At 36.8% G+C, this 21,314-nt stretch overlaps 1 protein-coding gene across 1 annotated transcript in view; it reads left to right on the top strand.

Annotated features, from left to right (window-relative positions):
- Positions 1-21,314, top strand: part of LOC128027277 (dihydropyrimidine dehydrogenase [NADP(+)]) — a 154,596-nt gene that overhangs the window by 77,701 nt on the left and 55,581 nt on the right. The window contains exons 9-13 of the mRNA XM_052614718.1: positions 3,272-3,379; positions 3,735-3,904; positions 7,218-7,428; positions 11,858-12,042; positions 17,650-17,865. Of these exons, the coding sequence (XP_052470678.1) occupies positions 3,272-3,379; positions 3,735-3,904; positions 7,218-7,428; positions 11,858-12,042; positions 17,650-17,865 (890 nt within the window). The remainder of the gene's footprint in view (positions 1-3,271; positions 3,380-3,734; positions 3,905-7,217; positions 7,429-11,857; positions 12,043-17,649; positions 17,866-21,314) is intronic.

Raw genomic sequence — 21,314 nt, 5'->3', positions numbered from 1 at the left:
GAATCATAAAGGAAATGATTACATTTGTGCCTCTGTGATATTTTTTCACCACTTCTCTCATGTTGTCTCTAATGTCAGCTTCTATAGTGATTGACATGCAAATGTGTACCTTTGCTTTTGAGAGAGAGAAATGGTTGAAAAACACAGATAAGTATGTTTCTTTTTGGCCTGTAAAAATAACTGGCGTGTTCCACGCACATCCTTTTTTGTCATTTTATCATGTGATTGCCATGTTGTACACTCTCCGTCTCAGTAATGGCTATCATCAAAATATAATTTTTTTGGACCCATTGCCTTGAAAATATTGTTTTTTGTGTACACCCACCACAAAATCGTTCACAACGGAGGCAATTAAGCCCGGAATGCTTTAAGGTTAGGCGGCTGTCATGTGGGTTTATCTGAAGCACTGAAAAAGATGAATGCGGCTTCTAAACTACACCATATGGGTAGGCAGATTGGTCTAGATGTTCAGTTCTAATGAATATGATCCTGAGGAGGTCTTACTGAGGTCAGCGTGTATATCATAATGTCACTTTAGCTGAGTTTCCTACAAAACCTTATGTAATGCAAGGAGTTGCCTAATAAATAAAATATTTTCTTAGATTAAAAACAATGTTGATTTTTTTACTTCTGTGTCACACACACACACACACACACACAACATTTAAGGCTTAACAAATAATTAGTTAGAAATAATTTCAGAGTTAGAAATGTTATTTACATTTTAAATGCTATATTTTTTAAGGCATATTCTCTACAGACTTCCCTGGAGTGCCTTCGGGGACTCCCGGGGGAAAACTCTGGATTTAAGGCAATCGCTGTCTGCGAAGGATAATTTATTTATTTATTTATTTTTTATAACTGTTTTGCATCGTTAGACTGCATATGGCATTTAAGCTGCTAAAGAAAGCAGTCCAAAAGCTACCTTGAACAGCAGATGGTATATTGGATATCAGTATGTTGTGCTTTACATTTATAACAGAGCGCCAAAAAGAAAATAATTAGCTGGTTGCTTTTTATGGTAGTATATTACTTCTTGGTGTTGCTGTTAGTCACACAAACTTCGATTTATGTCCTCATTGTGGAGCTGATCTAGGACCAGTACAAGACAAAATACATCTTAATCATTACTTAATCCTAATTACTAAAGTATAAAATCTGGAAAACAAAAAGTGCAATACAATCCTACAAAATCCTAATGCATATAACACTCACCTTAGCATCAGGTTAAAACAAGACAAAAACAGGTCCTAGAAAATGCCTACCATATAGAGAGTTTCAGAATGCACTTGGTTCTGAGACCCTAATTCTATTTTCAAATTGTCAAAATCGTAACACTTTATTTCCTGATTACAATTTAATTTTGAGTCCCAGCATTATCTAATTTAAATCAGCAAATAAACAAAGTTTATTTCAGTCGTGCTCAAATCATGCTGGAGAACATTAAAGCAATTTGTTGAAGTCAAATTTAGAAGTCATATTAAGTTTGAGCTTTTTGAACAGATAGAAAAGAAACTTGCAAAACACCTTCAGGGTTACTCGTAAGATTTCATTTCTAAAACCATGTCTACCTAGGTACTTACCTTTCCTCTAAAACCATAACCAGTCTGTGAATCACAATATTTATCTTCAGCCCTTGCTGTCATTTAATGCATTATAGGCATACAAGAAAAAAATAGTATTTAATTTGTGCATGGATATGGTCTGAGAAGTGTCAAGTGCTACGAAACAACTGCTGTTAGCTAGTTCAAGGCAAAATAAAATTCTCTCAGCCGCACAAGTTTATAAAGTTAACCATTATCCTTATGTTACCTTGTATGAAGCACCTACACTATTCAGAACAGACTTTAAATAGCTTTTAATGATGGCAGAGAAATAAAGTCAATATTATGTTTATACCAGGCGCATCTGTGAACTTCCAGTTACCTCCTGCATGTAGTACATGTTAATATGTCCTCTGATGCTTCGGCATAAAAAGTTTTTCTTCGTTGTTTTTTCCCTCCCATCACACACAAAGCCTTCATGTTCATTGCTCTTAAAGTGATGATGGGATTAATTAAATAGAGATTGATAGCCTCCATCATGCAGTACATCCTTGGGGTGTGTGCCAGTCATAATAAAAGATTTAAAGTGACAGGGGGTTAAATATCTCTTAGATCCATTTCTGTTTGCCCTTTGTCTTACCGAAATACGTCTTACAAAAGCTGTCTGCCATTCCTCTAGTTAATTATCATGCATTACATGTCTGTGAAGGACATAATTCCAAACAAAGTCTGTTAGATCATTGATTTTTTGGAGTGTGTCTATGCTCAGTATAGTTACAGTTAATGTTTGTACTCATAATGTTGATATAAACTCAACAAATCATGGCTTCTCTGAGGTTTTAACTTGCCCTACTACAATATGCCAGATGCTCTATGAATATTAGTGCATAAAAATAATAGTTGCGACTCACTTGTTGGACGTTTAGTTTTTGTTTAGCGTGTGAGAGTACATAATATAACATATTTGGAGAATGGATGGATTTATATAATCAATTAATATAATTTTTATAATTAATATAATTTATTTATTTATTTATTAGTCATGCTATATTGCCACTAGGCTTGACAACAAGTGATCACCATGCATTTTATTATTCCAATAACTTTTAGAGTTAAAAGTTACATGAATGTGGGTTGATGGTAAAAAATTAAAATTGAAGAATAAGATCAGCAGAAATAAAATTTAGACATGTTTAGAATAGGTTCCCTTATGTTCCCTTAGTATATACAATAAAAAACGCTAATCTATCTAACAGGACATTTAATGTAATTTTACATTAAAATACTGTTGAATGTAATTTTGGAAGTAAAAAGAAAAAAAGTAAGCTCATAATTTAAAATGATCTGACATTTACAGAACTGAGTTACAATTCACATTTGATGTTTTTCATTGAAATAAATGTTTCTTAGTTTATTTTTCATTTTTATAACATTTATTATATATTATCTATTTGAAGAGTTCAGATGCAAAAGCCTCTAAGTGCAATCTAAAATTGTCTTCTAAAATTTTTATTTTCTCGGGCTCCTATGTTTATAATCAGTTATTTTACTTTAATGGGAAAGAAAATAATCTATTCTTTGCCATTACAGTGAAATTACCGAACCTACTGTACACATAGGAGCCTGATAAAAATGCTCATTTTAGAAGAAAATTTCAAATGGCACTCAGGCTTTTGAATGTAAACTCTTAATTTTTTTATTTATTTTGGTTTTTTCTTGTTTGACAGGTCTTCCACAAGCAAACAGGGACAAGATCTTTGAGGGCTTGACCACAGAACAGGGATTCTACACGTCAAAGGATTTCCTACCTTTGGTTGCAAAGGCCAGTAAAACAGGTAATTAAAGAGATTCCAGTTAATATTCATTTCAACACAATGCAATGTATGAATTTACAGTATACCTTTGAATATCAACTGCTATCATTTCACAGTAATTTTATTATTTACTTTCTTATTATTTTATAAGACTTATTTCCTGTTGTGTTGTCTTGTAACAACATTACACAGACTGGGAAAAAAACAGATGTGTTTATTACACAACTCTCCTGAGTAGTTCTCAGTTGTGGCATTCAGTGGTCAGACTGTTAAAAATTCTTGTTAGTGATATTTAATGGTGGTTAAATCTCAGTGCACTGAATTTTACTTACAATTTGTGTCATTTCCTGTGTATTTTTTGTTTTGTTTTTTGCAGGCATGTGTAATTGCCTTTCACAGCTGCCAAAGCTGCATGGGAATGTGATAGTCCTAGGTGCAGGAGACACAGCTTTTGACTGCGCCACCTCTGCTCTACGCTGTGGAGCTCGACGAGTCTTTGTGGTCTTTAGAAAGGGCTTCACCAACATTCGCGCTGTTCCAGAAGAGGTAATGAAAAAAATCAGTTCAGCAGCACCTGCAGCCAGTGATAGGTTCCTATTAAAGAAGCAGCTGTATACCCCACATAATAAAGAAGACATTTCCTCTTTTTGTCCTCTTAAATTACATTTTGTGACGATTTTGACAAGTTTTTTTTTTTACTGTTTGTTCGTTAAAATTCTGTCATTCTCTCTCTTTACCACTGACTCAAATGACAAGTTCATAGACAGAATATTGTGTACCTTTACAAACCCCTTTACTCAATAAATTAATAAATTAATAAATTAATAAATACATCTGCCTTGAGTATTTATCTAAATCATTAAATCAATAGTTTCATAAGTGATGCACAGTATGTAATATCTTTGCAACTAGTTGTGTACTGTTTAAAAAAAAAAAAAAAAAAAAGATGGATTAAGGCAATATATCCTTTTTAAAAAAGAGTGTTATATTCATTATCTACCTTTCCTCTAGAACTTGCTTTATTGGGAACGTAGCTCAGTTTCAAAAGCCATTGTCTCAGTTATTACTGATATTTTGCAAAATTTTGTCTGTTATGTGGAATAGTTACATGAAATATTAATCATTTCAAATGGAACCTTATGGAAGTTAACACAGCTAGCCGTAGATTACATAACAGACAGTCAGAATAAAAGCAATAAAAGTCAGCTTAGAAAAACTGAATGGCCTTACTTAATGGAATAAGCTGACAGTAAAAAGATTCTGAGTAAAATATCTATGATAACTGATCTAAAATCTAGTGTAAGATCTGGAGTGGAGTTAAAAGTGAATCTTTCTCTGTGAATTTGATATCTAGGATTAAAATAAACGTGTGGATAGATACACAGGACGAAGGTAAAAAAAAATGAACAGAAACAAAGAAGGCTTATTATTATTTTTTTTTTTTACAATTAATTGTATCTCTTTCCAAACTACTAAACATTATACACATTATGCGCATATTCAGAATGGTTACACCTTAAAACATAGAACTCAATATACAGTAAGGTTAATTAAGAGGCATATAAATACACTGCAATGAATTATTTGTAATATTATCCTTTAAAGTATATTAAGTATTATTCAAATGTAGAAAAACTACTAAGGTAGTTAAATGGTGATATAAATCGTACATTCCTTTAGTTTATATTGTATACAATGAATATGCCTATACTGTACCTAGTGCCCAGGTAAGCTGATGTCAAACACAATAGGCTAGAGAATTATGTATTGTTATCGGTATTACCCAATCTCATTCCAATCTCAGAGAAAACAACCTTGGCAGTTGAAAAAAGTTTGTCATGAAAAAGGTGAGAGAAGTTTCTGTAAAGGTGACCACGTTGAGCTTGATATAATAAGATTTATTTTTCTGTGGAGATTTTTAACAAAGTAATTAAGACATATTCTTTTCTCAATGACAACTATTGCAATGCTGCCATGGCAACAGTTACAAGAAAGTTAAACTTAGAAATGTGTAACTACAGCAACTATTAGCTCTGCCTTTGCTCTGCGAATGTTCTAACAGGGGTATGCTAAAGCACTATGGCCGTAAATTAAGCCTCTTCATAAAGGAGGGATTTTTAATGAAAGGTGTTAGTTTTATTTCTGCTCTCGGTTCATGTACACTTCAGAGTTCAAACACTTTTATCCAGAATGACTTACTGAAAGCTTTTTAGCATGACACATGAGACCATTGTATTCAACAGATTGTAAGCATACAGTTAAGAACATTATCTGCTAGGAAAATAAATTATTTGTGTACAAATACAAAGAAGTGCTTGCTAGTAGAAATAAAGCTAATATAGATACAATTTCATACAAAGTTTGGTTTATTTTTTAAATAATATAATGTTTTTGAAACTTTTAATTTCAAATATCAGTTTGCAAAGGAGTAAACTGCAGAATTGGGGTGGAGGTTTTGATGATGGTAAATGATGTGCAGTCTATGTACGAATAAAACCTACAGAATTGTTCCCTGGTAAGGAAAGGGCTGACTCTGGATATTCAGGAGGAGGAATCTGTGTCTTGACCGTGGTTAGTTCATGTGGTGCAAATGACAGGTTGTTGTCCATTGTGACATCAGGGTTCTTGGCTTTATGTGTGGGTGAGATGGTGGAGTTGTTTATTAAAATGAGAAGGCCTTGGTGGTATTTATATGGGATGCACAGAAGCTTTTTATTATTTTTTACTTCAGAGCCGTTCATCTAGGTAAAAATGCTAGCCAGACACGAGGTGATTTGTGAGATACATGGTTGTCAGAGGATGGCGAAAAGATAATTAATTGATTATCAGCTCAATAAGAATGAAAGATGAAGCTATGACTACAAAAGCGTTTGGTGTAAAGGAAGAACAGAACTGGTCTGAGTACTGAACCCTATGGAACTCCAATGGGTGTTGAGATGAAGAGTGTCTTTCCCATTATATCCAGTAGGTACTTGAAGGTACAATGAAAACAATGTGAGTGCAGAACCTGTAATTCAATTGCTTTGATTAGGTCCGTTTTTGTGGAGTGTGAATGTGTGTATGTAACCAATTTTCAGCAATGAAGTTGTTTTTTGCAGGTGTAGTCTGGGATATGCTTGAACACAGCCAGTCTTGCTTCACAATAGACATTCCATTTTATTTTATCCCTTTCGTCCATGATCCTAACAGAACAGACTTGGCACCCATTTTGGGGTCACTACCCATCAGTTAAGAACCTCCGCTCTTCAACTGTTGAGAAAGGGCAGTAAAGATTCTTATAACCTGTCAGATGTCCATGACTACGACCTGACGTGAAGAGGACCTGAAGTTAAGGAGGTCAGATGATGGTAGAGGTGATGTAGAGGAGTGTAAGATGGAGAAAAGAAGGGTTGAAGAGGAGGTCAAAAGTGCATATGAAAGGGTTTAAGGAGTCTTGTGCTTGTGAAGCTGGTAAATGGAGTGTTTTATTGGAGATTCTTAAGAGGAAAGAAGCAATGCACTTCTGAATTTATCAGGAGATACAGTGGAAGGAGTAGGATAAGCTGGTGGGTTAAGTAGAGAGCGAAAGATACAAAAATGCTTTTTGGGGTTTGAAACTTGGCTTTGTAGAAACTTTTAGGAAATTTTCACTGGGAAAATTTGGGTTTCTAGATAAATGGTGCTGATCAGTAAAACAGGTGATGATGTCTGTAAGCAGGCTCAGGAAGATATTCAAGTTACTTTGAAGTATAGCCAATTCTTAAATTTTAGTGTTATGACCACCTTCTAGAAATGAATGCATGAAGTTAGCTCTGTTTTGATGCATTCCAGTGTTAGCAATTAGAATCACATGCTTCTCTTTTGATTTCTGTTTTTTAAGTTGGAGGTGGCCAAAGAGGAAAAGTGTGAGTTCCTGCCCTTCCTGTCTCCTCATGAGGTAATCAAGAAAGATGGACGTGTCGTTGGCCTGCGTTTTTGCCGCACAGAGCAGCAGGATGATGGAACCTGGATTGTTGATGAGGAGCAAATTGTCCACCTGAAAGCAGACTTCATCATCAGTGCCTTTGGCTCCATGTTGAACGATCCAGAAGGTGAGGTCAGGGTTGAGCCAGGTGACTCAGAAAATAATTAATTTTCTTATAATGCTTTAACTTTAACTGTATGTGTTTCCTGCAAAGTACTCTGTACCAAATTAATGATTTCAATACGTATTATTTTATGTTGCACACTGTGCCAGTAAAAAAAAAAAAAAGTTGTTCTGATGCAGTTTAAAAGAACACATGTCGGCAACCTGTGGTCCATGTGAAAGGTTTCCCCAGCAAGCCATCACAGAATCCAGACTTCCCTTTCGTCAATAAGCATTCACCACTTATCTTTCCTTTGCAGATTTTAGTAGCAAAAGTAGTGATTACCATCACTGTGATGGAGAGGCAGGAGATGATAAGACCCTCAAAACGAGAGCCTTGTTTCATTATGGGAATCCTTTATCAATCCACCATCACAAATACAACCTTATTTCAGCAGAGTAGCCAAAAATATTAACCACACATTCACATATTATGTCTAGATCACATATTATGTGGTTCTTGACTATATATATATATATTGACCAAGGTCTTTTTATGCATAAATATATTTATATATATATATATATATATATATATATATATATATATATATATATATATATATATATATATAAGCTATTTAAAAAAAGTATGTTTGTGTGTGTTTATATACATACATTGTTTATATATTATACTTTTTTCTTCATAATTGTCATCAACATAACAATCTAAGTGAAAGGTGAATTGAATGTTTTTTTTTTATTTCTTATTATTATTTGGTTGTCCCCCTTTTTTCTTTAATGATCCAAAGAGCTACATCAAGACCATCAGCAAGAACATCTAATTGTCAATACAAAGAGACACAAATTCACTTGAGTGATGAGTGATCTATAAATCGTACAGAATCTTAAATACTTGTTCATTTAGATCCTCATACTGTTTAAATTAGATTATAAATCCCAGGTGTGGCCTCAGACTTTTGTACCTTGCTGTAAATAATTGTGTTTTTTTGTCGGCACACATTCACCCAGCTATTTTTCACCTCCTCATGATTTTCCTTTCTATACTTGGTGTTTTGTTGTCTCAGTGTTGTTGCTCTTGAGCAGACCTGTCATCCATCCTATACACTGTAATGTCTCTGAACGGAGAATCGTTTCATCACTAGCTTGAAGCTCAGAGATAGCAAGCTTATAAATGCCACCACTCCCCACACCTTGCCCAAGATATGAATTACTTATCCACTCCAATGGCCGGCAGAGCCGATAGAAGATGGTTGTGTTGCAGCATTAGAGAACAGAAAAGCTGAGATAGTGAGAAATTCTCCCCCTGCAATCTTGGGTGGGCAGGCTGGTCGGTGATTAGATCAACACTGGTCAGAGGGATGAGTAGCTGACTGGCTACTTTTACAACTGTGGAGACCCTTTACTGGACCCCATGAAGCATGACATTGTCTGTATGCAGATCCTTAAGCCTCAAAGCAATGGATTTTTGAGACATGATCACAGTTAAAGGAGTAGTCTGCCAAAAAACAAACAAAAAATAACAACATGATTCTGTCATAATTTTCTGCCTCTTGTATGCTGTTATTTTGTGGAAGACAAAAAGTGCAATTTTAAAGACTCAAAACCGATGTTGTTATTGTTAACCAAAACTAAAACTATTAAAAATCCTTTTAGTTAATTGAAATAAATCTTAAAATTAAAATAAAATAAACATATTTTATAAAACATTTTTTTACTAAATCTAAATTTAGTAACTAACTTAAAATTCTGAAGTATTAATAATTACAAAAACTAAAAGTAAAGCTGAATAGAAAAAGAGAAACTAAAAATGTCAAAAAAAAAAAAAATACACTTAAACTAAAATTAAAACTGAAAATATAAAAATAAATGCTCATTTAAAATATTAATGAATAGTATATAAACAATACTAAAATAACAGTCACAGACTGAAATTTCAATCATTATTCACTGATACTGTATTTTCGGACTAAGTCGCACCTGAGTATAAGTCGCATCAGTCCAAAAATACGTCATGATGAGGAAAAAAAACATACATAAGTCGCACTGGACTATAAGTCGCATTTATTTAGAACCAAGAACCAAGAGAAAACATTACCGTCTACAGCCGCGAGAGGGCGCTCTATGCTGCTCAGTGGTAGACTAGAGGAGCATTGAGCAGCATAGAGCGCCCTCTCACGGCTGTAAACGGTAATGTTTTAACTTGATTCATTTCTCTGTTGGTTCATGTCAAATTAATTTTGATAAATAAGTCTCATCTTGTGTCTCATCAAAGTGTGACTTATAGTCCGTAAAATACGGTAATTCTTTCTTCCAGTGAACTACTGTATAAACCTAAGATCTGCAGATCTCTGAGTCAGTGAACTGAGCTTGTGAACTCGTACGACTGGATTTTTTCTATTCATAAATTAATCGCTCTGTCCAGTTAGTGAAGTAAAATGAATCACCTTTATTTGTTCGCATATTGAATAACACCTATCAATCAGATGACATCAATCAAGAGCTGCAATGGAGAATATTATTATAAAATATTTTGATTTATTGAGTATTTTTTGTATTTACTAAGATACTTTTTTTTTCGATAAGGCCAGTTTTTTTTTTTCACTAAAATTAAATTAAATACAAAAATACAGGTTTAGATCAGACATGTGAGTAAATAATAACAAAATTGTATTTTTCTAAAGCAGTGTGATGCTTTCACATCACAGTTTCAGCATCATGTGAATAAATGAATTCAAACATTTGCATTTTCAGCGATGCATTCTCACTTTCTTCCATCCAAAGTGGCTTTGTCTCCCATAAGCTGTTACATTTCTTCATGTCAATGTCTTCCTGCTTGTGTTTCACACAGCAGCATGCATTCCATCTTCTTATGGAGCTTGGCAATGAGCAGTTGTATAAGTTACTCTGGAGAGTACTACTGGATTCTGAGAGGAGGCCATTTCATTTAAGGGGAAGATCTCAGGAGTCCCTTAGATTTGTTACACTCCACAGCCCGCATGTGTGTGCATGAGACAGACAGAGAGAGAGAGGTTGAGGAGGAGGGAAACAAACAGGAGGGTGTGAGGATGTTTTTTTTTTTTTTGAAAGTGATGAGGCCGGCAGTCTTCATGATCACTGGAGCGTCAGGCGAGGAGAGCTGACGGAGGGAACAGGGGATTGGTCTCAGAAAAAAAGGAAAGGGAAATTATACTCAACAATAACAGCCACAGCAAAAGCATCAACAGGGCCGTCAGGGTTACAAATTCCTTTGCTTGTCTCAGGCTGGCATCCGGAGGGACTGTCATTTTTTCCTTTACCAAAGACATGTCTTCATTTTTCAGCTTAAACAATATCCAGCAGTCACTAAGTGAATAGTTATGTATCCTTAGTGGCACCATAAATATTTGGACTCTTAAAAAGCCTATAAAATCAAAATCTATTTTTTTTGTGGCTTTGAATCTATGAGGCTTTGTTTACACTGCCTCAGATTTTTTACTCACATGAGACTCAGATCAGATATTATTGCATATGTATAAACACATAGCTATAAACTGCAGAGTCAGTAAACTGAGCTTGGAAACTCATTTGACTGTATCAGACCTATTTGTAAATGAATCATTGTCCAATTAGTGAACTGAACAGAATCAACTGGTTCATTTGAAAAGAGTAATTTGTTCACATATTGAACGACACCCATCAGTCAGATAACACTTAGTATCGATATCATTAAACACAAAAATCCATACGAGGTCTGTTGTAAATGCTTCCCGATGTGGTTTTAAAACAGATACATATTGTGATATTCAGACACGTGATCTACATCTAAACACAATTACAAAAATGTCAAGCCATCGCAATGCAAGGGAGACACATTTGCCCACAAGGATAACTTTTCATAATGTCAAATTTTAAAGCAGATATAGATAAAATATCTCATGAAATTGACCTTTATTTTAACCGTTCAGTCGAATGTTTCTCTTTAAACGTCAATTAAAGTTTTAACTTGCCATGCTGGCAAGTGATCATGGTATAAGCTGGATGATTTTTGTCAAATCAAATGCTCTCTAGGATGAGAATGTGTTCCATCCAAACTATCTGTCTTAATATGAAATTATTTAAACAAATGAAAGAATCTGTACGAATTCCATTCCATTTGATAACAAAATATTAGAACAAGAGACATTAATTTGATAGACAACAGACACATTTTCCTAACAAAATATGAAAGTAAACAAATGGGTGTTGTAAAACTACATGTGGTTACTCTGCTAGGACAGCTGTGTGGTCATGAAGGGAAATAACTACATACATCAATTAAAAAGACCTTAGATACAGCTGAACGCTGAAAAAAGGCAGTGTATTTATGTGCCCTGACATAGTTGTAAAAAAACATTGTTTTAATTTATTTTTGATACACTCTAACCACTCTGTAATATTTTGTGCTGGAACAGTGAAGGCAGCCCTGGAACCAGTAAGAATGAATGGATGGGGGACACCTGAGGTGAACAGCGAAACCATGCAGACCAGTGAACCCTGGGTGTTTGCCGGCGGAGACATCGCCGGCTTGGCCAACACCACCGTGGAGTCTGTCAACGATGGCAAACAAGCTTCCTGGCACATCCACAAGTACATCCAGGTGGGCTCTCCACTCAATAAGCCAAACCATCTCATTCTGCATTTGGACGTCTTACACAACATACTTAGTGTTTGGCTACAGTTGTGTAGCTTTGAGAGCTTGCTTCACATTATGTGTCAGTGCCAGCAATTTTCAGCATTAGTATAGCACTCAAAGTTTTATGCTCACAGTTTTTATAGCGAGGACATTTTTCCACAGGGACTTTTTTTCTCAGGGTGACATCTTGAGTGCTTTTTGGCTTCGACAATCAAGCAGTAGAAGTTTCTTCCTTCGTTTTCCTATCAGAAGACTATTTCGCACACAGACCTAAGCGGCAGCATAAAGAAAAAGTTCATGCAGAGGTTAATCGCTAATGCAACTGTGGCCAGAGGAAGTCACGCTGAAGTGTTTGTTCGGCAAATGCATTTCCCCCTCAAAACCATTCTGTAATTTTGGACTACAGAGAAAGAGCTGTGCAAATATTTGCTAATGGGTTCAGTAGTTCAAGATCACATAAAGGATTGGAAGACAAGATCACATTTTGTTGTGGGTGTTGTGTTGAAATTTTGGTTATTGGGCTTTGTGTATGGATTTTCAGGGGGATGAGATATTCTCTTTAGCAGCATGCTTGTTTTTCTTTCTTTTTAGCCTGCAAAAAATGTTTCTGTGCTAAAGACTGGAGGCAGTTTTAACACGGTATACATTTTCTCAGTCACAAACAAAATAGTATGATGACACTTACCGAGCACATGCTCAGAAAAAACTAAGTGCTGTCATTCAACTTCTTAGAATTTTTCAGGACTAAATGTTTTTGTGGTATGAAAGTGTTTTTTGTTTTTGTTTTTAAATGTCCAAAATTATTCTTTTGTACGGTTGCGGAGAGCTCAATGTGCTGCAATTTAAAAAAAACACATGCAAATTGAAAAAAAAACACATCTTCTTCAGTTTGACAACACAAGTGTTGCAAAGCATCACAGCAAATGCATATAACGAAACGCGCTGCAAAATCTCACAACACATGCATATAACGAAACGTGCTGCAAATCCTTCACTACACATGCAAATTAAGAAACACTGCAAATCCTCACAACACATGCATTAACGAAATGCGCTGCAAATCCTCACAACACATGCAAATAAACAAACGCACTGCAAATAGCATTTGATATTCCAAGACGTGCGCTTAGTCCAACAACACTTGCATAAAATGGTTCCTCTTTTTGGCACAAGTTCTTCTGTGTTATGTTCTACTAGTTCTGCAGCATCCATCTTTCTTTGTAACTCCTGTTTCACACATACTCCGTCTGCAGTGCATATGCAGTCCACAGCACGGACTCATTGTGCTTTCACATAGGATGTGTTTGCAGTCCGCTACTGATCCACGTCTGTTTAGTCCACAAACACAACATTTGTTCATTGTTTTGATTTCATATCATGTAAAAAATACAAAAAAATAAACACATCATCTTAAAACACCACAGGCACCACAGTATTGTGCCTTTTGCATTTAAATCTTTATCACAAGCAATCCCACGGGTCTTAATGGACTTAGTTTTTCTGCCTCTATAAAAGTGAATATATATATTGTTTTCCTTGTTTATCTAAAAGTGCACTTTTTCTTGTTTTAAACCTATAGCCAAAATCCTATGTGTTGCATGTGAAACAGCTTTAATTAGTATACATTTTATTATGAAATGACTGCATTTCCATGTCAAACCAAGTAAATTCTTCCCGCGGACAATGCGCTTTCACTTTTATTCAGCCCCTGCAGCACAGCAAAAATAGACTCGGTACGTAAATGATCGCTGCACTGCTGCAAACGCACCACTCCATGAGCGCACTGACGGACTGCAACCGCGTGCAGTATAAACGCTGGAATCCATTAACATTGGTGCGTAAAAAAAATACGCAATACGCACTGCAGACGGAGTATGTGTAAAACAGGCATTATAACGTAACACCAGAGCACTGCTGTTTACCCTCACCACCCTTGCAGTCGCTGCTTAGAAGTGTAACTTTGTAAATGGTCAGTCTGAAACATTGTTGCGCGGCCGTGGCGCAGCATAATGTTCATTCCAAACATTGAGTAATTAAATACATCGGTATGGCGGTATAATAAAAATTAATATCGAAATGAAAATATTCACAATATATATGTGGTGGTCATTCCCGGTATACCACCCAGCACTAGATTAAATTTAAAACATTACTTAAGATGGCTAACTTTAATATCCTAAATATAATTTCAAGATTAATAAAAATAAATTTGCAATGCTTCATAATTTTTTTCTTAATGTGCAAGTGTTGTGAGGATTTGTAGCACGTTTCGTTATATGCATGTGTATATGTATATATACGTATGTCTCGTTCACTACTCTCGTTCCTGAGTAGGGAACGAGACACTGCGTCCTCTAGGGGGCGCTTTGTGGAACACCTCGTCGTGACCCATGTCTGAAGTATACATTAAAAAAACACCAACTTGTTGGCTGGTGACAGCCTCCGACGTCACTACCGGCGCGACTATAAATAAGCACCGGGAGAGCACGTCATGAAGCTTCTTCGTCTGAAGCTTGCGTCCGAAGCATGGTAGGGAGCTAGAGGACGCAGTGTCTCGTTCCCTACTAAGGGAACTATGGTTACATACGTAACCTGAGACAGTTCCCTTTTGAGGGAACTTTGAACTGTGTCCTCTAGGGGGCGCTTTGGGGAACAGTATACCCACGCCGCCATGCTGAGGGGAGTGCAGGCCAGAATCATGGCTAGCACTAAGTACCAACTATATCATTTCCATGGGAGTTGCCCCTGGGACGTTTAGACGGCAAACTTGCCTCATTGTTGATTTCAGAAAGTGTGCAAAGACTTCACGTGCACACTTACCATAGCATTGAAAAAATGCTCACAATGCAAGCAGATTGCCTCCTCAAAGACATTGGGTGTGTGCTCTTCACCCAAACAAATGACTCAAAGATCGTGTGTGTCATCGGGTGCCAAATAACGCTGACACGGATGCACACATCGTCTAAACGCTTGCTAGTTGTCGCCATGATAAACAGAGAAAGATCACCCTTACCGGTTCTTTCAGATGCATGCATCAAACAAAACAGTCAGTGAAGATGAAGAATATAATGACGTGCCGGTAGTGACGTCGGAGGCTGTCGCTGGCTAGCAAGTTGGTGTTTTTTCAATGTATGCTTCAGACACGGATCACGACTAGGTGTTCCCCAAAGCACCGGCTAGGGGATGCAGTTCGAAGTTCCCTTGAAAGGGAACAAGGGTTACCATACGTAACCGAGACGTTACTGTTTCCTTTCTATCAGCTTGAACCAGCCTGGCCATTCTCCTCAAACTTCTGGCATCAACAAGGCATTTTCGCCCACAGAACTGCTGCTCACTGGATATTTTCACCTCTATGGACCATTCTCTGTGAACCCTAGAAATGGTGGTGCATGAAAATCTCTGTAGATCAGCAGTTTCAGAAATACTTAAACCAGCCATGTCATCTCATATATTATAATATTACCATCCTTCCACCCACCTTGCCATCATTTGGCTTTTGCAAGCAACAGAAGTGTACCAGCTGTAATGGCATGATGAAAGTTTGAGCAAAACATGCTAACTGTTCTGCCTTTGGCTGCACAGATGAGCATAGAACACACACTATTTAGTTGCCTCAGAGGAGATAAGAGAGCAGTGGAATTATTGATTTATTTACCGTATATTGCTGCTGCCACACAGATCTAAAACCTTCACAGACATTACCGACTGTTTTTGAAACTCGTGTGTTTTTAACTTAAACTTGTGTGAATGAGAACTTAGTTTACTACTCACCTGCTGTGACAGCCTCTTTCTGTCCATGTACTTCAAATGTGTTCACACAGAAAACCCTATATCAGAAGTTTAAACTAATAGGGTTTAAAATGCATTACTTCAGCATGATAAACATGATAATCAGTACCAAAACAGATGTTTTTAGCAGGTATGAGCTGTAATGACGCAGCTTTATTCTGGAAAAAGGGGCAGGGCGAACCAGTCCATTTGCATTTGAAGAGACCGGCCCGAAAAACAGTGTGTTTCTGCTTCCAATTAAAACTAGACTTTTTTTTAAATGATATTATAAATTATCTGTGGGGTATTTTGAACGGAAACTTTACGGACACATTCTGGGGACACCACAGAATTATATTACATAATGTTAAAAGGAGCATAATATGTCACCTTTAAATCTCCTTTATTCCCATTCTGATGCTCAGTTTGAAATTTAGCAGTTCATCTTGATCATGTCTTCATGCCTAAATGCTTTGAGTTGCTGCAATGTGATTGGCTTACTAAATATTTGCATTAATGAGCAGTAGAACTGGTGCACCTATCAAAGTAGCCTATGAGTGTATGTAATAATAATTATTTATAATTATATAAACAACCAGTGTTGGGGGTAACGCATTACAAGTAACATAAGTTATGTAATCAGATTACTTTTTTTTCAAGTAATTAGTAAAGTAACGCATTACTTTTTAATTTACAAGACAATATCTGAGTTACTTTTTTAAAAACACAACGCCAGTTACTTTGTTTTCCCATTTATTGATTGACAAGTCTCCTGTCCCCATATTGGGAGAAATCGGAAGTACAGAGGCGTTGTGTGACCTGTTTGAACATGATGTAGTTCTAGACTAAATGTGAATGTGCGTTAATTCATCCCACTCGCAAAAAAGATTTAGTATTCAGCAAAATTAATGAAACCGTGCAATGCAAATTCAGAATATGACGCAAACCTGCAATAATGAAATGTTAAGTAACACATATGTATCTAATCCCATTTTATTAACCAGTGTCTTTGATGCTGACCTTTGATGATTCAGGTCAACCATGCTAATAACAAGCAAAAATAACTTTAGATAAAAAACAATTGTTCTTCATTGTTGTTGTTGTTTTTACCTGCTTCTCCTGTGTTCTACTGTACAGAAGTGAATTTACTTTAACTTCAGCCTGAGGTTTATTCTTTTTTTTCTTTTTTTTTGTTTTGGTCTGAAAGGGCTTTTTATTTGCTATAAATAGAACTTCTTATATTAAAAACAATCAAGCCCTGCTCATATTTACAAAAGTAACGCAAAAGAAATGTAACGCATTACTTACCATGAAAAGTAACTAAGTAATGTAATTAGTTACTTCTTTAGGGAGTAATGCAATATTGTAATGCATTACTTTTAAAAGTAACTTTCCCTAACACTGTAAATAAATATTTATTGTAAATAAATTTATCTTACAATAATAATAATAATAAACATTATTTAATAAACATTATTAAGCTAAAGTAACTGGCTGAAGGCTGTTTTTCACTCATTGCAGTATACATAACAGTAATATGTAGTATAAACATTTCAACTCATATATAATTGTAATTATATTTCAATACAACCTAGACCAACATTTTAAACACATACAGTATATGATAAAAAAGAACATATCAATGGGAAACTGAATTGTAAAAAATGTAGTAATTATTTCCTTTAAGATGTTTTTTTTTTTTTTTTTTTAAGAAAGTGCTTATATTTTTATGTGTGATGGCAATGCAGGAAAAAAACAGCAACAAAAAAAGTGATGGTTTATATGTGTGTGTTTTCTCTGCAGTCCCTTCATGGTAACACAGAAAGCACCACTCCCAACCTACCCTTGTTCTACTGCGCCATCGATACAGTGGACATCAGTGTGGAAATGTGTGGGATTAAGTTTCCTAACCCGTTTGGGCTGGCCAGCGCTCCACCCACAACCAGTGCAGCCATGATCCGCAGGGCCTTCGAGCAGGGCTGGGGTTTTGCCCTCACCAAAACCTTTGGCCTAGACAAGGTATATTTACAGAACACATAATAAAAATCATGCACTCGTGCTAGGATTTGTGTGGTATATTTGTGTGGGAAGCGCACACTGCATTGCAAAGTATCAGCAGAGTACAAAGTCTTTTGTAAAAACATCATAGAAACTGAAACTTTGGCAAAAATCCCCGAAAGGTCATAAGCATATGAAAGCACCAGCACTGGGCACTCCTAACAATAATGCAAGCCTTTCCAGCTTGTGAAACAGCTCACAGACACACACTTATACACACGTATGCACACACTAACACCAGTCATAATGAGCCACATTCTGGTGGTTTTCTGAAAAAAGAAAAAAAAATACACAACAACCCTCCCATTAGGCAGCCATGCATCTGCCTTGTTAGCAATGTAACATTTGTTCTTGACAGGAGGTAAAAAAAAAATAATATATATATTTTTTTGAAACATGCATGAGTTGTTTATTGAACTCCAGCAGAAAATCTTTTTGTTTTAATTTACTTTCTAATTCAAGTGATGGGAAAATTAATCGGTAACATCTGTTTGCTCTGGGTTTGCTGGCAGTCTTGATTAGTGGAGCTACAATTGGAAATAGAATTAAAAAAAGAAAGGAGCAGAGAGGCAGAGTGCAGGGTTTAAGTCGTATCAGACATTGTCATGGCAACGGTAAGAGGCGTCTGCGAAGCTCTTCGATCAGAGCGGAATTTTCACAAAGAATTAAAGAATGCAAATGACAACATTTAAGGGACTCTAAAGAAAAAACTAGTGAAAGAAAAAATTCAGCGCCATAGGAGAAGCCAGTACAGTTTTACAGTCTGAATAAAGCAAATAAAACAGAATGAATTAAAAAGATTATTAGTCTGGTTTGAATGCTGTAAAGTTATTACTGAATTAATATGACTCATTCTGTTATAATTATATAATATCTCATTTGCTGTTGTAATGGCAATCTGTATAATTTCTTCTAGAGAATAAACAATAGACATAAAAGCCTAGACAGAGTACTAAATAATTCAATATTGTTCAAAGTTCACTGTTGGCTGGTATATCAAATGTGCAGACCACCTGACCCCCTATTTCTGCCCATCCACTCTAAAACTGAATCTCCTCCTAGTCTGTTTAAAGGGGTCATATGATGCCAGTTTAAGTTAAGTTTTTCCTTTCTCTTTGGAGTGTTACAAACTCTTGGTTCGTAAAGAAGATCTGTAAAGTTTCAAAGACTAAAGTCTCAAATCCAAAGGGATATTCTTTATAACAGTTCAGAATCAACCACACCTACCTAAAATGGCTCATTCTAACACACCCCCACATGTCTACGTCACCATGTGGGAAGATTTGCATAACGCAAAGAAAGAAGGCTCAACTTTGATTCTCGCTGTTGCTGACACTGCCATGTTGTGGAGATGCTGTGTGTGTCCTTGTGAAAGCGAAATTACTTTCTTTGGTCTTCCACAAGAGGACGCAACTAGAAATCAGTGGTTAAGCTGTATTTACAACACTGTTCCAGAAAAGTTCAATCCAAATATACAGATGTGTTCAGTGCACTTTATGGAGGATTTTATATTGATCCTGGGAGAGCATTACAATGCTGGCTGTTCTGACTCACAGACTTTAAAGAATATGGCTTCAGTTGTTCTATTCGAACGTATGTGCCCTGTGAAGTGGAAATCACAGGATATTCCGCCATGATTCCAGTTCGAATCATGTAAAAGATTTGATGGCGCCGCAGATGGCTGCTTCAGTGCTTGGCTCTCCAGTGTTTGTGCTGTTTTTGTTAGTTTTTCCTGTTTTTTGTTTAACAAACACGATCAGTTTCACCAGGGATGAACTGCTGAACATTCGGCAGAACACACCACAAGATCTTTTACCGGATTTAAATTATTCAGACGTTTTACTGAACGTTGTTATCGGAGGAGCGGTGGCGCTGATCAAGCGCTTCAGGACGCGCAGACGGGGGAAGCGAGCGGGAGCGCTCGTCAGATTCAGGAAGCGCGGATTTCGAACGCCGTTGAATCAGAATCAGAATTCTGATCAGAATCTAGCATCCATCTCGCAAATCTCCGCTCTCTACCCAACAAAACAGACGAACTGCTTCTGCTCTCTCGGACAAATAAGGATTTCTCTCACTCTGCTGCTCTGTGTTTCACGGAAACCTGGCTGAATGACGCCATACCGGACAGCGCGCTCCATCTGCCGGGCTTTCAGCTGTTCAGAGCAGATCGCAAATCAGAATCAACTGGGAAATCGCGCGGCAGCAGGACATGCTTTTACATCAATGAACGGTGGTGTACAGATGTAACTGTGTTAAAGAAGATGTGCTGTCCTGATCTAGAAATGCAGTTTGTCAAATGTAAGCCGTTCTATTCGCCGCGGGAGTTTCACTCCTTCATTCTGGTCAGTGTTTACATCCCTCCGCAAGCGCATGTGAGCTCAGCTTTACAGAAACTTGCTGATCAGATCACAGAAACAGAACAACAACACCCGGACTCTGTTTTGATCATTCTTGGGGACTTTAACAAAGCCAATCTCTCCCGTGAACTGCCAAAATACAGACAGCATGTTACATGTCCCACCAGAGACAGTAATATATTGGATCACTGTTACACCACAATAAAGGATGCATATCACTTTGTTCCACAAGCAGCTTTGGGACGTTCTGATCACTGTCTGGTTCATCTTATACCGTCCTACAAGCAAAAACTTAAATCTGCTAAACCTGTAATAAGGACTGTGAAGAGATGGACCAGCGAAACAGAGCAGGATTTACAATCTTGTTTTGACCTCACTGATTGGAGTGTTTTTGAAGCTGCTACCACGGATCTGGACGAACTCACAGAGACCGTAACATCCTATATTAGTTTCTGTGAGGATATATGCATTCCTACCAGGACTTATTTAACATTCAACAATGATAAGCCATGGTTTACAGTAAAACTCAGACATCTTCGTCAGGCCAAAGAGGATGCCTACAGAAATGGGGACAGGGTCTTGTACAATCAGGCCAGGAACATACTGAACAAAGAGATCAAAGCGGCTAAAAAGACCTACGCTAAAAAGTTGGAAGACCAGTTTACTTCGAACGACTCAACTTCAGTGTGGAGAGGTCTAAGAGCCATCACAAACTACAAGACACCATCCCCTTGCACTGAGGCTAATCAACGACTTGCTAACGACCTGAATGAGTTTTATTGCAGATTTGAAAGCCCCATCACCCATTCTGACCATCTCCCTACACAACCATTAACACATCCTGCAATCCCACCCTCCACACCTCCTGCTCTTCAAATCTGTGAAGATGATGTGCTCCAGGTCTTCAAGAAGAACAAAAGAAGAAAAGCACCAGGCCCAGATGGTGTTACACCAACCTGTCTGAAAATCTGTGCTGACCAGCTGGCCCCCATCTTTTCACAGATCTTCAACAGATCCCTGGAGTTGTGTGAAGTGCCTTCCTGCTTCAAACGC

This window comes from Carassius gibelio, chromosome A2, assembly GCF_023724105.1.
Source record: "Carassius gibelio isolate Cgi1373 ecotype wild population from Czech Republic chromosome A2, carGib1.2-hapl.c, whole genome shotgun sequence".
NCBI lineage: Eukaryota > Metazoa > Chordata > Actinopteri > Cypriniformes > Cyprinidae > Carassius > Carassius gibelio.
The sequence above is the reverse complement of the archived record's forward strand: the minus strand, read 5'-3'. Positions and strand labels throughout refer to the sequence as shown.